General features: G+C 40.7%; 1 protein-coding gene across 2 annotated transcripts in view; it reads left to right on the top strand.

Moving 5' to 3' along the window:
- The window catches only part of TCEA1 (transcription elongation factor A1), a 60,703-nt gene that overhangs the window by 7,469 nt on the left and 36,671 nt on the right, over nt 1-16,563 (top strand). The window contains exons 1-3 of one of the 2 annotated variants that reach the window (XM_073331156.2): nt 10,901-10,963; nt 14,290-14,381; nt 16,219-16,324. In XM_073331156.2, coding sequence (XP_073187257.1) covers nt 16,234-16,324 — 91 coding nt within the window. In that variant the 5' untranslated portion in view covers nt 10,901-10,963; nt 14,290-14,381; nt 16,219-16,233. Of the gene's footprint in view, nt 1-10,900; nt 10,964-14,289; nt 14,382-16,218; nt 16,325-16,563 lie in introns of those variants that run through there. The other variant, XM_073331154.2, reaches the window with a different exon arrangement.

Consider the following 16,563-nt stretch of genomic DNA (forward strand, 5'->3'; position numbering starts at 1 on the left):
CCCTCATCGGGGGAGGAGTACAGAAATCGATTTTTAAGAGCCCTTTAAGTCAAAAAATATGGCTTCGTCGTGTGGAGGGGTGCAGGGTTAAATTGATCTAACGCTGCTAAATTCGACCTAAACTCGTAGTGTAGACCAGGGCTCAGCTTAATCAACAGTAGTAATATGTAGTTTTTTCAACTGGCAATCATACAAGATTGTATTGATATACTACACTTTATAACATGCAACACTTGACACACATCTCAGATACGTTATATTATTCCTCCAATAAGATTGTAATTGAAATGTGTGCTATTCATTATTCGGTTGCACCTTACCTGTAGCCTTAGTTAAAAATGTGTACCATTTATTTTTATATAAGTGTAATGAATGAACTTATTGAAATGCATAAGAGCAGGTGGGCAGAGGTAATGTTGCACATACGAATTTTCAAAATTCAAGGACAGTTCAGTAAGTTTAGAGAAGAAAAGATAAGAGGAAGTATTCTTACTAGATTTAAATGGCAGCTCCCTTTAATAGAACCAACCATTACTGTGTAACTAACTTGACAAAGGTATTCTTTAAAAAAGTTACTTTAATTTTAAAAAGTTATAGGTTTTAAACCAGTCGATGCAGACATTTTTCCTCTGATCGTCATTTGATTAATCTGGGTGAGTTGTGTGGGGATATTTTTTTGTTTTGTTTGTAAACTGTACTAGCTTCATATTGAGACTTGTTCCTCAGTTATTGAGGGTGTCAACAAATCAATTGTGAAAAGGGAGTATGGTTTTTAAGGATTTTACATGGGAATAAAGTTACTTTAAAAGTTTAATTGCCTTTTCAGGTGGATGGCTGTGCATGACCAAGATGAGACTGTAAGCATAGGTCCTTTCACCAGTTAGCAGATTCAACTGAAATTTTGAACTCCTGATTTTTTTGTGCAGAAAATTGTGTCGCTACTTCACGAAATAGTTGCTGTGACACAGCGGTTTTTGACCTCTTTCATACATTCGCTCTATGTTAAAACAGAAATAGTGTTGGGTTATTCCTGTCACAGAGTCCCCGGGGTGTAACCTGGACTGTGGCACCTCTGAGCCCTCCAAATCCAACAACATGCGGTGTCCCTATCACACTGTGATGCTGTGATAAGCTCCAACCCTCTGTCGGGTACTCCACTTACACAGCCATCCACAGCAGGGACGCATCCAACTGAGTTATATGAATGATCTCCCAGCCACTCATGAACCATCAGTAGAGAGGCTTCAGCCAATTTCCACCCAGCTCCAGCCCTACACCCCAGAACTGTGCTGTCTTGAACTGCTCAGAAGCCTGCTCATTACTTAGTTCACCAGTTTTTCATAGGAAAGTGGACCTGCACCAGCCATTGTAATTTGAACTAAGCTTCCTCAAACACTTCAACCAAAAACGCACTGTTTTAGGTAAAATACAAAACAGATTTGAAGTGTTTATAAGTAGCAGGCATGGAGATCAAAGTTGGTTACCTAAGAAATAAAAATGCAATCTAAATTCTGACTTTTAACAGACTAAGTAAGATTTGAATCCTAACAGATGTTACAGGCACTTTATAGTTCCTCAATACACAGACTAGACTTCCTTCCAGGCGACCTTCCAGGGGTTGAGATGGGAGCAAGGAGAAGAGAGGCCAAGTGATTATGTCACTGTCGCTCTTTTATACTTTCTTCTAGCTGCTAGAAAAATCCTTGCTGTGACATGGGTTAATCCACCCCCATGGCATATGTGCGGGACCGGATTAACTCTCCTGTGGGCTTGGGGCTATTAGATTTTGTTGGGTCCCTGTATGCAAGTCTTTTTTCAAATTTAAAACAAAACGATCACAATTATGGCATCAAGGCTATTAATGCTGTACTAAATTTGCCTTTTAATTAACATAAAGACGTTCTGTGGTTACATTTCAGTCTTAAAACCTGTAGAATATAGTTAATTCAAAATAACCTACTTCTTACCTTAGAACAGCTGTCAAGTTAGTTTCTTTCTGGGAGGGAGTTTGGGTGCAGGAGGGGGCTCCAGGCTGGGGCAGAGTGTTGGGGTGTAGGAGAGGATGAGGGATACAAGCTCTGGGAGGGAGTTTGGTGCAGGAGGGAATTCTGACCGGGGGCACGGGGTTGGGGTGCAGGAGGGGGTACGAGATATTGGCTCTGGCCGGGAGGTGCTTACCACAGGCAGCTCCCAGCCGGTGGCGCAGCAGGGTGCAGGTAGGCTGCATGCCGTGGCCCCTGCCACTCCCGGAAGTGGCCGACTGCTGGCACGTCTCTGTGCACCCCTCAGGGGAGGGGGACAGCGTGTCTATGTGTGCTACCAGCAAGCGCTGCCCCTGCAGCTTCCGTTGGCCAGATCCTGGCCAATGGGGGCTGCGGGGATGGTGCTGGGGGTGGGGATAATGCGTGGAGATGCCTCCCCCACCACCAGGGGCCACAGAGACATGCCAGCAGCCGGCCATTTCCGGGAGCTGCATGGGGACACGGCATGCAGGCAGTCTGCCTGAACCCTGCTGTGCTGGGGCCCTCCTCAGCTCGGGGCCCTGGGCTGCAGTCCCTAAAGCCCCTGTGTTAATGCGGCCTTGCGTATGTGCCTTCTCTGAGAAACCTCTGGGATAGTGGATTCTTTTTCATGGGCCACCAACCCCTGTCTGGCCCTCCTTTGTTGCAACTGAAAGGTTTGCTGTGGGTATCTCCCAACCTCACAACATATTTCAGCAGCATGTATAGCAATACTTCATAACTTCACATACAATGGTAGTATCTACAAGTCAACAGGATATTAATGGTCAACTGATCAAGACTTAAAATGTTACCTCACAAAGTATACTTTGTTCAAAACAATCATAATTATATGATAGTGCTGAATATGGGGGTTCCACAGTGCTACTTTGAGGTACAGTGTTACAATCCCCTCTTTTTCCCCCACCTCCAGTCTAGCCATAAAGAAAGGAAGGGTCGTAATGACTTAATGAATAACTCTAACAGCACAGCACTAACATACATCTTAACACCAGGAGAAGATGCTGATGACTCTTACTTAGACTTTCACCTCAAGCATAATTCAGCAGATTACGAAAACATGTCTGAAGCTAGACCTTTCAATGATATCTGAAATACCAACAGTTCAGTGTAGAACTTAACCTCCTGTTTTGCTCATCCCCAGCGTATGGAAAATGTCTAAAGTTGGCCAGAGGTTTCCCAGGTGCCATACTTTTGGGCAGGAGGGGCAGAGTTGAGTTGTGACCCTCCATTGTACTTCAAATCAGAGAAAAGAAGGCCTGTAAAGATTACAAAAAATAAAAATAAAAAAATTAAAAGTTCAAGGATTTATACTTTACCCTGTATTTCTTGGAAGACCAGTCCTATGGGTGGCTGAGCAGCCAGCTCTGTTACTGAAGAGATACCAAGGCAGCGAAACCTGACAATTTTTTATTCAATTCTCAAAAGACTTCGATTTTTGTTTTCTTTTGTTAACACTTAATTCTAATAAAAGGGGCGAGGGTGGGGGAGAGAGAAGCTTTCTCAATTAAAGATTCACCATCCCTGCCCTTTCAAGCAAGAGTCTGAGAAAGTTCTCAATTGATATTTGTAGTCCCTTCAACTGAGACCTTCAGCCAAAAAAACAGGAAAACTATTTTTAAAACTGAAAATTGGATTTGGTAGAAATGTTAATTGCAAATTCTTTAGTTTGTGTGCACATTCCCTAGCACATTGTTAGTTGTATTCCACTGGTATCCACAATCAGTATTTGTACAAAGAGGATCTGAGAGTATTCCTATCCTCATGGGTTCTGCTTTTGTCTTTGATATATAGATCTAAAATAAACAGATCACCACTCACAACTAGCAAGTCCCTATCTTTTGTGTAGCGTGAACCCATGACAAATAGATATTTGATGTACCAAAATTTAGGAAATCAAGGATCAGACTTACCTAATGAAAAGTCTTTGCATGCAGTACAATTACAAACATTCCTTAGTGTTGTGGTCTCTTACTGTATTTATCAACAGAGCTAGCCAAAATTTGGTAATTCAGTTTCATGGGAGATTTTGACTTTCCTGCAACTGGGAATTTTATATATATAATGAGTTTTAGAAAAACCAGCATATGGGGTTTCTGAAAGGAAGTGTGCCTCCTGGGAATTCAGCTGCTGCTAACTGAAATTGACATGGTTATCAGGTTCACTACTGCCCACCACTGCTTAACAGTGGTGAAACTGTCAGGGGTCCTATGTCAGTTTCAGTAGCAGTTGCCAAGGCTTCCAGGGTCCCCAACTCTGAGGGAGTCCATATGGTGGAGCTGCCTGAGAGCTATGGACCTGGAAGCCTGTCCCAGGGCTTCCAGGCTCCCTACTGTGGAGCAAAAACTTCTGGGCTTCTGGCTCCATAGGAGGTGGGAAATTGGAGGCTCTGGGGCAGCCGGTATAGAGGGACTATCCCAGAGCAATGGACTTTGGAAACCCCAGGTTCGCAGTAGCCTGTCCTGCAAGTTTCTAGTGGAAACTGTCTGGCAGGCAGGGTTCCATTGAAGTCCGACCTTTGGTTCAACAAAAGTTCTTTGAAGCTGAAATGTTTTGTGGAATTTTTTGATGAAACCCTGTTTAATTGGGAAATAGGCTCTTTTTAACAGGCCTCTTTGGATAGTCTGTGGTCAACATTTTATGCAAATAATGCTTTAAGGTATGGATACATTCAGTCTCAAAAATACAGTCTTTAGCAAATATTTAATAATTGTCCAAGTTATGTCTTTCGACAGGACTTTTAATATTAAATATTGTCACACTTATTTTAGTGTTTGTTTAGAAATCATTCTAGACCCCACTATTTAAGAATGGCTAGTGGAACTTTTCCCCATACCTACAGTATTTCAGGAAAGTGCATTTTCCAAGAAGTTTCAGTTTCCAAACAATTTGTTAATAATTTTACATGCAGTACTACTCTTTTCTTCTATATTTTATATAACTTTAGTATTTATTATGGAATTCTCTTTACATTGTCTATTCTTTGCTGCTCCCTTTTCTATAATTAAACTAAACTATACCTGTTTGGTGTGCTGGCTTCTAAATGACTGAAGCTCAGAACAGGTTTGCCTTTTGTGGCAAGTAGAATGTAGCTTCATTGCAATTAACTAATATTAGAAAATTAATAGAGGGGAAGAAGGCTTTCTGATTAAAGCAGAGGATGGTAGGGTAGAGTCAAGACACATATGTCTTGTGACACTTTAGGAAGTTTCTGCTTGTTTCCACATCTGTAAAATGGGAATAATATTTCCTTACCTCTGGGGGTTGTAGACTTCTTAATTCATTAATGTTGGTAAAACAGTTTGAGACCACAGAGTGGAAGGCATTATGGAAATGCAGAGTACTAGGTACCAGTATTTAAATCAGTTAATTTTTTGGATAATTTAGTAAAGATTCAGAGAGAGACACATATGGGAGGGGATGAATCATAACAGGTATAAACAACATAGTTACCAATAGTATTTCGATAACATCACAAAGTAGAATCAATCATAGAATCATAGAATATCAGGGTTGGAAGGGACCTCAGGAGGTCATCTAGTCCAACCCCCTGCTCAAAGCAGGACCAATCCCCAATTAAATCATCCCAGCCATGGTTTTGTCAAGCCTGACCTTAAAAACTTCTAAGGAAGGAGATTCTACCACTTCCCTAGGTAATGCATTCCAGTGTTTCACCATCCTCCTAGTGAAGAAGTTTTTCCTAATATCCAACCTAAACCTCCCCCACTGCAACTTGAGACCATTACTCCTTGTCCTGTCCTCTTCTACCACTGAGAATAGTCTAGAACCATCCTCTCTGGAACCACCTCTCAGGTAGTTGAAAGCAGCTATCAAATCTCCTCTCATTCTTCTCTTCTGCAGACTAAACAATCCCAGTTCCCTCAGCCTCTCCTCATAAGTCATGTGTTCCAGACCCCTAATCATTTTTGTTGCCCTTTGCTGGACTCTCTCCAATTTATCCACATCCTTCTTCTAGTGCGGGGCCCAAAACTGGACACAGTACTCCAGATGAGGCCTCACCAATGTCGAATAGAGGGGAATGATCACGTCCCTCGATCTGCTCGCTCTGCCCCTACTTATACATCCCAAAATGCCATTGGCCTTCTTGGGAACAAGGGCACACTGCTGACTCATATCCAGCTTCTCGTCCACTGTCACCCCTAGGTCCTTTTCTGTAGAACTGCTGACTAGCCATTTGGTCCCTAGTCTGTAGCTGTGCATTGGGTTCTTCCGTCCTAAGTGCAGGACCCTGCACTTATCCTTATTGAACCTCATCAGATTTCTTTTGGCCCAATCCTCCAATTTGTCTAGGTCCCTCTGTATCCTATCCCTGCCCTCCAGCGTATCAACCATTCCTCCCAGTTTAGTATCCTCCGCAAATTTGCTGAGAGTGCAATCCACACCATCCTCCAGATCATTTATGAAGATATTGAACAAAACCGGCCCCAGGACCAACCCCTGGGGCACTCCACTTGACACCGGCTGCCAACTAGACATGGAGCCATTGATCACTACCCGTTGAGCCCGACAATCTAGCCAACTTTCTACCCACCTTATAGTGCATTCATCTAGCCCATACTTCTTTAACTTGCTGACAAGAATACTGTGGGAGACCGTGTCAAAAGCTTTGCTAAAGTCAAGAAACAATACATCCACTGCTTTCCCTTAATCCACAGAACCAGTAATCTCATCATAGAAGGCGATTAGATTAGTCAAGCATGACCTTCCCTTGGTGAATCCATGCTGACTGTTCCTGATCACTTTCCTCTCATGTAAGTGCTTCAGGATGTAGATGGGATGAGTAGGAAATTGGTAAACTGCATCAAGCCATCTTAGGCAAACACTTTCTCTACACAGTATTCACTGGATTGGGTGCCTCTTTCAATACTGCTCTCTCATGGTTATAGTCAGAAAAGCGACCATGCCAGTTACTTCATGGAGTACTGTGTTTTACTTCTGCATTTACATGTCAAAATATTTTTCTGTAAGGGCTTTAGATTAAACTTGGTAGCTGAAAGACTACCTGAATTATTTTTGCCTATTGCATCATCACTAAGACTACGTTTTAGTCATGGTATTTTTAGTAAAAGTCATGGACAGGTCACGGGCAGTAAACAAAAATTTACGGCCGGTGATCTGTCCATTACTTTTACTATATACGCCTGACTAAAACTTGGAGGTGTGGCTCGGGGGTGTGGTCTGGGATGGGGGCACTGTGGGTGCTCGGGAGGGGGGCCATGCCCTGTAGGGGGTGCTGTGGGTGTTTGGAGTGGAGGGGTTGCAGCCCAGGGGGTGCTGTGGGTGCTGGGGAGGGGGGGTTGGTGGGGCTGGAGATAGGCTCCCTACCTGGCTCCTGGGAAGCGGGGATTCTAGCTCTACGTGCTGCTTCCACTCCACCCCAAGCCCTGTTTCTGCAGCTCCCATTGGCTGGGAAACGTGGCCAATGGGAGCTGCGGGGGCGGTGCCTGCAGGGGGAGGCAGCACATGGAGCTAGGAGTTGAGGGACTGGAGTTGCTGTGGCTCTTCTGGGGAGCCCCCCTCTGGTAAACACTGCACCACAGCCCTGAGGTCCTCCCCCCAACTCCTGCTACTGCGGGATGGGGGGCTGAGACTGCCCCAGCAGCGGCTGGTGCACCTAGCCAAGGGGCTGCCCGAGCTGCTCAGGCAGCCCCCAGGCCAGGTGCACCGGCTGCTGCAGAAGTTACAGAAAGTCACAGAATCTGTGACAAACACAAAGTCTTAATCATCACCACTAAATGAATCTGCAGTCAGAACTTAGCTGACCATTTTGTTGATAATAGGTAGATGCAAAATAAAACCCAACTTACTCTTCTATAGTTACATCGGTTGTGCTGCACTAAGAAGTAAACTTTTACTTTTGTCAGCTAAGAGATGAGGTGTAAAAAGTTAAATGTTCAATTAAACATGTCAGTATTATTTTTTTGCAGGCATCATTGTGTAATAAATATAAACAAAATCAAAGTGGGAAAGGGAGAGTGAGGCTGAGAGAGTGGGATTGTGCTAATGAGCTAGGAGGAGAGAATGCTGTGGGATACAGCTCTGGACGGCTATGGTCTGGGAGCAATGGGAAGGTGATGTACTTGGCCTTGTAGAACAGCCACTGTCTAACCACACCACACAGGAGCAGAGTAAGCTATGCTTGATAGAGGTTTGCTTAAATACAGGGAGGAGATCTAAACAGTCTAAGGCTTATGCTACAAACTTACATCAGTACAACTATGGTGCTCAGGGGTGTGAAAAATCCACACTCCCTGAGCGACATTATACCGATCTAACTCCGGGTGTAGACATTACAACTACACTGACAGGAGAAGCTCTTCCATGGATATAGTGGTGTCTTCGCTACAGCACTGTACAGGTAGACAAGCCCTACGTTTGTTTCTTTATTTATTTTTGTGGTGTCTAGAAAGGAGGAGACTTGCAGAAATATATAGGATCAGTGGTTAAAATAAAATGGCCCATAATCCAAAGAGGATGAGAAATAACGAGAGTATAATGTAAAAAGTTGAATTGTTATAGGGACTGGGTAGCTGTACATCCAGGTTATTAGTGACAATTTTTAGAATCTGATAACTGTTCAGTCTTTGAAATTAATTGATTTGTCTAGTACCTAGTGGACAGGTGTCTGTATCACAAACTACAGATTGCACTATTTGGCTGTTTGTTAGCAGAAAACAAAACTGAATAGACCCTGAACTATACAGGAAAACTCAAGTACTCTTAAATTCCTGGAGATACTTCAGGTTCAAGAAGGAGGTACAATGAGAAGGTGTGGGAGACAGACTGCACTGTCGCTACCTCTGCTGTATTATATCCGCAGAAAAAGTCTTTTGGCCTCCAAGCCAGGCAGTCTGACATTTCTTAGCAGCAAAGAGTTCATTTTAAAACAGTGCATTGCTTGGAGATGGTGGTTAAGTGTATAGGTGTACAGAATCAGAAGGCTGCTTCTTTAAAGCTTCTGAATCGTGAATATAGAGGTGAGATACAGTTGGGCCTTCCCTCCCCTTCTTTCCTTTCCTTGTGCTCCCTTTCCCTTCCCCCTCAAAAAATGAAACACATGGAATTTAGTATAATATAAAATCTGTATCACGAGAAGTTTGTTAGAGGATTTGTTAATGAATGTTGGCAGCTGATTATCATACTTTACAAGTATTTAGCCTTTTTCATCCTTAGGAAAACACTAGACTTTATGGAAGCATTCAGATATTTGGCAGGTTATATATTGGGAGATCTATTTCTGTAAACCTTCTTTTCAACAATACAGAGCTTCTAAACTTCACAGGACTGGAGTTCTCCTTTGTTAGGAACCAGGGGAGACTAGGCAGAGATATTTGCTCAGGATCCACCTTGCATGCTGTTCCTTTGTAGCACCAATTAAGAGCTCATAAGCATATAGTATCACTGGGTAATATAAATGACTTTAGTTAACCACAATTTTGTTAGCTGAAGTTTGCCTGTATATAGAATACAAGTCAAATGTAGCCATTCTGGGATGGGAGCCACCAGCACAGTACACTGCATTAAGGTGAGAGGGGAAGATTTTGTCCAAGATGTGCGGGCAAACACCCAACCTTGATAAAACTGCAATGGGATCCTTAATGTCCATGCATCTCAGAGAGAACTTTTTTTTTCCCCCTCCCCTGGAGTGTGACTAAAAGTGACAGTTTATTCAGTCAGTCTTGCTTCCTCAGTGTATTCAGAATAATAGCTGCTTACAGTATTGACTAAAGTTTAGGGGTATTTTTTTTTAAACTGTTAGTAGGTCTAACCTCAGTGCAGCATAGCTGAGTGAATTAGATTCTGTTCTGGAGCATGCATCAACTACAAAATGAACTAGGTGATGAATCTACATTAGTGATACATGAACCAGAAAGAACTCAGATTCCAGGTTGAGTTTGCAGTGTTGTCCATTGGAGAGAGAGAGAGTTTTCACATGTAAACTGATGAGATTTGATTTAGTGGGATTAAGACAAGTATGGATCCATGCTCTGCAATTTATAACTTTTAGGAGCAGAACCTCATTTTAAGGTTTTGTCTGAAAGATCCACTTGCAGTACATGCATGGGATTCTGGGTATTAGATTGGAGATGAATGTAGTGATAAGAGTGGTTGCAGATAGCTATAGCTTGAAAGAAAGCCCTTATTCAACTTTTTTCACTTGCAGAATTTTTGAGTGATTTAGAAAAATAAACACTATCCCAAGGGGAAAACTACACTTGTGTGTAGTAAAATACTGTAATCTGGTTACCCGTGTTTGATACCTTTAAAGAAATATAGTCTACCCATGCCAACATAATTCCAGTTAGAAATATTTCTAGTAGAGGAACTGGTTACCTAAGGATTGGTAATGGGATGTATAGAGCCTTCATCTTCAGGTTGCTTATTCTAATCTAGCCCAGTTCATTACAGACTGAAACGTGCTGCTGTGTGATGTCTGTCTGGGGAACTTGAGTGAAATGAGTCTGCTGTAAATCCACTTCCCAAGGTATAAGTATTGATGTGACTTTAACCACTCCCATAAATGGCGGTACATGGTAATCTTAATAGAGAGACCAAAAACTAAATGGTGTGGGACTAAACTGCTCTCACCCCCAAGATAGCATCTCCGAATTGGGGTCGAGGCACATTGATGTTAAGAGTCCGGAGAAACTTGCAGTGTCACTTCTTGTGCTAAGCTTGTTCTGTGGATAAATAGGATTTAAGTCTTCAGAGTTATCAATCTGGAACCTTTCACAAAACTAAAACTTATACTGTGGGAGTTTAAAGAGAGATCACTTGTGTTCTGCTAAACATTTTAGAAGTTAACTGTGTAGGAAATAAAATATATTTTGAATAATACTTTTATGCATGTTTTACAGGCTGGGGCACTGGATTTGCTAAAGGAGCTTAAGAATATACCTATGACCCTTGAGTTGTTACAGGTAAACCTTTTACATTGCTGTTATATTTTAAATATGAGCTTTTAAATGGCAAAAATAAAACCTAAGAGATTCTTAGATTCAGATCTGAGGTCCACCAGAATATTCTCTGTTCCTTGCATCAGTGTACAGTTGAAAAGGTTTCATTTAGATTACAAGACCTTGGGGGTAGGGAACTGCCTCTTTGCCTGTCAAGTACTGTACACCTGTGCTGCTTTGCAAATAATAAAACAATATATTGCCCATTTACCTAGACTGACTCTGTCAGTTTGCATGCACCACCATAACTGGAATACACACAGACAAACCATCTCAAGGAAGCACAGTTACTATGTGGTCTTTTCCTCCACACGAACTTATGGCAACTCTTTTAGATTAGCTCTTGTCCAGAAGCAAGCCCTTGCAGATGCTTTTAAAACTTTTCTGTTTCAGTTATATGGGCTAGAAAGATTGTGCATTGAGGCACAGCCCAAGCAAAAGGCAGCTTATCAACTATGTCGGCCTGTTAGTAGGGTGTCTCAGAGATGTATATTGGAGGCACAAATCTGCTGTGCTCTTGCACTAAAGAAGGAGAGAAACCTATTACAACCCTTTATAGGTGTAGCATGCTCTCTCCCTCTTGGATCTAGTCAGCTCCACCGATCAGATCATAAGTGAGTGGAGCCACGGTTTTGCCCTGCCCTGCATTTGTTCACAGGGGGAATATGTCGGGTACGCAGCCCCTTCCTGCTTTCCCTGTATCTAAGTCTGTGAATAGGGTAAGTCTTATACAGCTATGCAGGAAAGTGTGAGGGAGCCTAATATTCCCTTGCTCCCCCTTGCATCTGGGTGAGGTGAGAGTGGTGTACAATCTAGCTCTCTTTTTGAGGTTTACCTATTTTCCGGTATGCCTTTAATTGAAAACTAGGCTTTAATTGGGCCACAAGTAATCTTTCATCGAGAGGGGAAAAAAATCTTTGATGATGAAATTTTCCAGAATCTGCAAAGCTCTTGGCATTGTCCCATGAGGAAGCAACACTTTTAAAGTAATGGCATTGTACTTAATAATTGTAGCTCTTGGTAACAAGTGCTATAATTAAGGTTGGAGGATTGTTTCAAGTACAACTCAGTTTTACTTGCTTATAACTTTAATAGAATGCTTTCGATAATCTAGTTTCAGCCAAAAAATGAATTTTTCTTGGTTGTAAGTTTAAAGTAAACCCTACTAGCTGTGTCTGAGTTATGAAGCTGAATTTTTTTTCCCTATTCTGTTAAGAGAAGAATTTCCACACGTTATTTGTATGATTAAAAGCAGATGGACTATGAAACTTGCATGTTACTCAGCAGTGAATAAGCTCTTGGGCTAAAATAGTTGGATGTATAATAATTGTGAAAAACTCAATAGGCAGCTAAGATTTTTACCAGAGTCTAATGAAGGCCTGTCTCCTTTGTGACATTGCAGTGCACACTGCCGCTGTGACAATTTGAGTTAGAGGCGTTGTACGTAAAATGCAGTCTCTCCAAATGACACTTTATCATTATGGTTGCACAGATGATAATTGCATTTCCTGATTAATTTTAAGGTTTCAGTGGCAGCTCTAGCCTTGTCACGTTGTACATCCTGTATATTTTGTGGACTACACTTATCAATTATATTGTTACTCTTTACAGAAAAGGGATTTGAAATGTCCACATGCGTCCAATGTGGATGAGTTAACATTGCAGAAAAATACCATCCATTTTTAAAAAGTTTTATATTTGCCACTTAACATACTAAATGCAAAGAATTTTATTAGCTATGGAAGTGTATGAAGGATCCAAAAGTGCTTTACAAACTATGTATAAATTCCTCTACTGCCAGAGTCCACCCATCTATGAGGTGGGAAGATGGTGGCCATATAGATAAACTGGTGCACAGTGCCATGATTGAAAGCCTGAGGTAGGATGGAGAAACTTTGACCAAAACCAGCAGGACAAATTCGTCGCTTAGTGCAAGAGACCTTCAGGGTCCATGTGGATTAAGCATGGTCTTTGTTTTTAACTGCATCAAAATTGATGAAACAAATTGATGACTGGGATTCCAATTCATAGTTCCAAAGAAATATCGATTTCATACCTGATACGGACATTGCTAACCTATCTCCTTTACCTCTCTATTGCGGTAAATTGGCTTAAATTATCAAAGAAGGAAATGCCATACTTTAAGGCCAAAAATGCCAATCTGTTGTGCCAAAACATAATTTATAATTCTCAGTTTCTTGTTGCTTGTAACTTTATATTAAGCTAACATTTCAGATTTTACTTAATCATGGATTTTTCTTATGGTTTACATATAAGGTTAAGATACTGGAAAAACCCGCCAAACAAAATAATATAGTGTTCTTTGCTCTCTGAGCTGATAGGTAGCTCCCTCTTAGGGAAGGATGGCACTATCACTGTCCAATGGATTCTGCCTCTCCTATCTTGCCTGATGCTTGTAGCAGTGTAGACTCCTTCTGAGACATTTATGGGATCTATAAAAGAAAGAAACTCCTCCTCACCACATTTCTCTCCCCCCCCCACTCCCTCCAAAGAAGTATAAAGATTGGAATATCTTTGGAAAAAATCACGGTGGATAGTTTACTTCATTGGTTAAGTAATAAAGTGCTTAATTTGTTAAGACTTTGAGGAAACAAGCCAGATAGGTTAAGATTTTGATCACTGCTGTGTATAAGCCATATCATGCTACATTTTGACCAACGCATTTCTCTGCCAAATATGCCTCTCATTTCCTTTAGTCTAAAATTTAATAATTACTTTTTTTTTTTAAGTCAGAGATTTCCCAGTTCTGAGGCCTGAGGTTATTTGATGACTTGCCTTTACTAAAACCTTGCAGGAACCACCTGCTTAGGAACTTGAGCAGTTGTCCTATTCCTTGTTGCTTACAAAAATGTGGTACTGGGATTTTGATTGGGTGGAAGGCCTGGGGTAGAGGAACAAATATATAACACTTCCAATATAAATAAAAAAAAAACCTCTTAATTTTCTCTTTAAAGAAGAAAAATAGTAATACCAGGCCATTACAAGGTTAAATAGAATAAACAGTCATAGCAGCTAGATCCTAAGATATTTGAAGGTCTCTTTTCTTTGACAAGAATACAAAAAGGAATGCAAAAAAAAGTAAGCCTATTAAAAGCAGTATGAGAAATATACATTGCATTAATGGCTTAAATGACTCGAAGTAAGAGTAACTGAAAATTTGGCAATAAAGACAGGATAGCATTATATAAGCAAGGTTGGTATTTTTTTTTTTTTTAGCAGAAAGTAATCTGAGATCAAATTAGAAAACTGTATTAAATTTTTTTTGGCAGATGTTTCAGTTTTGGAGCAGGAGGAAGAGGGGAAATTGGAAAAATATCCCTCTACATCGATAGATCCCTGAATAACTTGGGAGTATATTAAAGTAAGAAATACCAAATTATTGTGCTAAATTGAGATTATACCCCACCCACTAAGTTATAAAAGGAATGGATTGTAGAAGAATCTCTTCCTAACACTGTAGGTGGCAGTTGCCCTTGGAGTTTTAGTAAACTAGTTTATTGTGTATACAATATATAAGTCACAAAGGACAGAATGTTTGTAAAATTCTTTGTTGTCATATTTTAGGATCCTCTCCATCAATATTTTAGCTTTTCTCCAAGCTATTTGCCGAAGGGTGGGATTTTGTAAGGCAGTGGTTTTCAACCGTTTTTCATTTGCAGACCCTAAAAAATGTCAAATAGAGGTGCGGACCCCTTTGGAAAGTCAACGTGTGGTCTGCAGACCCCTACCATAGTAGTCTTAGATTGAAAAGTGACTGAGCAGAATTCAAATGTTGCAGGTTCTTGGCACGGCATTTGATGCAGCCTGAGAAAGGGCACTAAACTGGGCATCTGTGATAATGACAACACTTCTGGGCTTTGACCTGTAGGTGGGGGTATTAACATGCTTTTGGTTGATCAGAAAAATGGAATGCCTTTTCTGGGACATGAAACTTTATTTTCATTAGTCACCTTTCATGGACCCCTTAGACGTAGCCTGCAGACCCGCAGTGGTCCACGGACCACAGGTTGAAAGCAACTGTTCTAAGGAGTCTAAGTGACTTAGGAGCACATCTCATGGGAAGTAAATGGGATTTGTGCTTTGAAGTTACTTAATTGCTTGTGAAAATCCCACCCAAGATCTACTGAACTAAATTGATCAAATTTATGAAATTCATAATTTCTAACACTATTCAAACATCTATAAATCATTTTAATATTTTTAATTTTTGACAAGCCATTTCTGTAATTTCGGTTGCATAATAGCTTTCATTGTAAACACCTCTCTTATAGAATTTTTTAACTTTCCTCTTTTCAGGCTGAAATACTCAGTAGTCTGTCTGAAGATGAATTGTTCCGGGAAATTTGAGCAATAGTTCTTAAGCTGTCTTTGAGGGCAAGGAAACAGACAATAAACATGGCCTTTTAAAAACAGTTTTCCAGTCAAAATGGAAAACAGTGGGAATTATCTGTTGGCAGCTACAATATGCCATTGATTACTAACAAGTATAAATATTGAAACTTGGGGACACTATTGACATTTTAAATGTACGTTTCTTAAATTACTTGTTCCTGAGAAGTTTCTTGGCTCCCTAAAATGAGAACATCAGTCATCATACAGCCTCATAGAAAAGGTGGATTTCTTTATGTTCATAGATATGTCTATGCATGTTGTCCCATCTCTTGTACTCTGCCTTTATCACTCTTGTGAATAATAAGGGTACTGAAATATTATAGGATCCTGTGCTGTGAGAGCAGATTTCTAATACACTAACATTGCCTCAAAGGAGCTTTAAGTGTATCGGGCAACATAGCAGTTAAAAAAAAAAAAAAAAAGTCATTCTATAGGATAACGTCAAGTGACGCAATTTCTATTTTCCTGTTTTAGAATGGACCTCTATCTAATATATTGAATGATCCCCCCCACCACTTAAACCATAAAACATACGTTTTGTTCCAAGTGAGCTTTTTTTTCTTGATTGCATGCTCCTATCAAGAAAAGTTTATTAATGTGTTTTATCAGTATCAATGTGCAGGATGTCTTGTGAAAATCAATTCAGTAAGGATTTGCAACTTAATAAAGTAATTTCAGTCAACTTCATAGGGATACAACTGACTTGATGCTTAGATTTTTACCATGCATTGTCAAAATGCAGCTTAGCTTTTTGTATCTGTTAAATGTCTTTCACAAATTGTGATGTATATCCTTTTCTGTTGCAGTCCACAAGAATTGGAATGTCAGTGAATGCAATACGCAAGCAAAGCACAGATGAAGAGGTTACATCTTTAGCAAAATCTCTCATCAAGTCTTGGAAGAAGCTGTTAGGTATGACTGCAAAAAGCTTTTTAACAATCTTCCTTCTCCCTCAGGCATTTAATCATTTGTATTGTGGGCATTATAAACTATTGCCACCATTTTGATTCTTGGCTCACCAGTTCTCACATTCAGTACTGAAGTTTTTTCTGTATCATTTTCATTTTCCCTGTGCCCTCTATCACTGCATTACTCATGGGTCCCCTTAAGGGCCATAGTCAGTGTAGCTTCATTGGGATAATGAGTAACTA

Source organism: Lepidochelys kempii, chromosome 2 (assembly GCF_965140285.1).
Source record: "Lepidochelys kempii isolate rLepKem1 chromosome 2, rLepKem1.hap1, whole genome shotgun sequence".
In the NCBI taxonomy this organism is placed as follows: Eukaryota; Metazoa; Chordata; order Testudines; family Cheloniidae; genus Lepidochelys; species Lepidochelys kempii.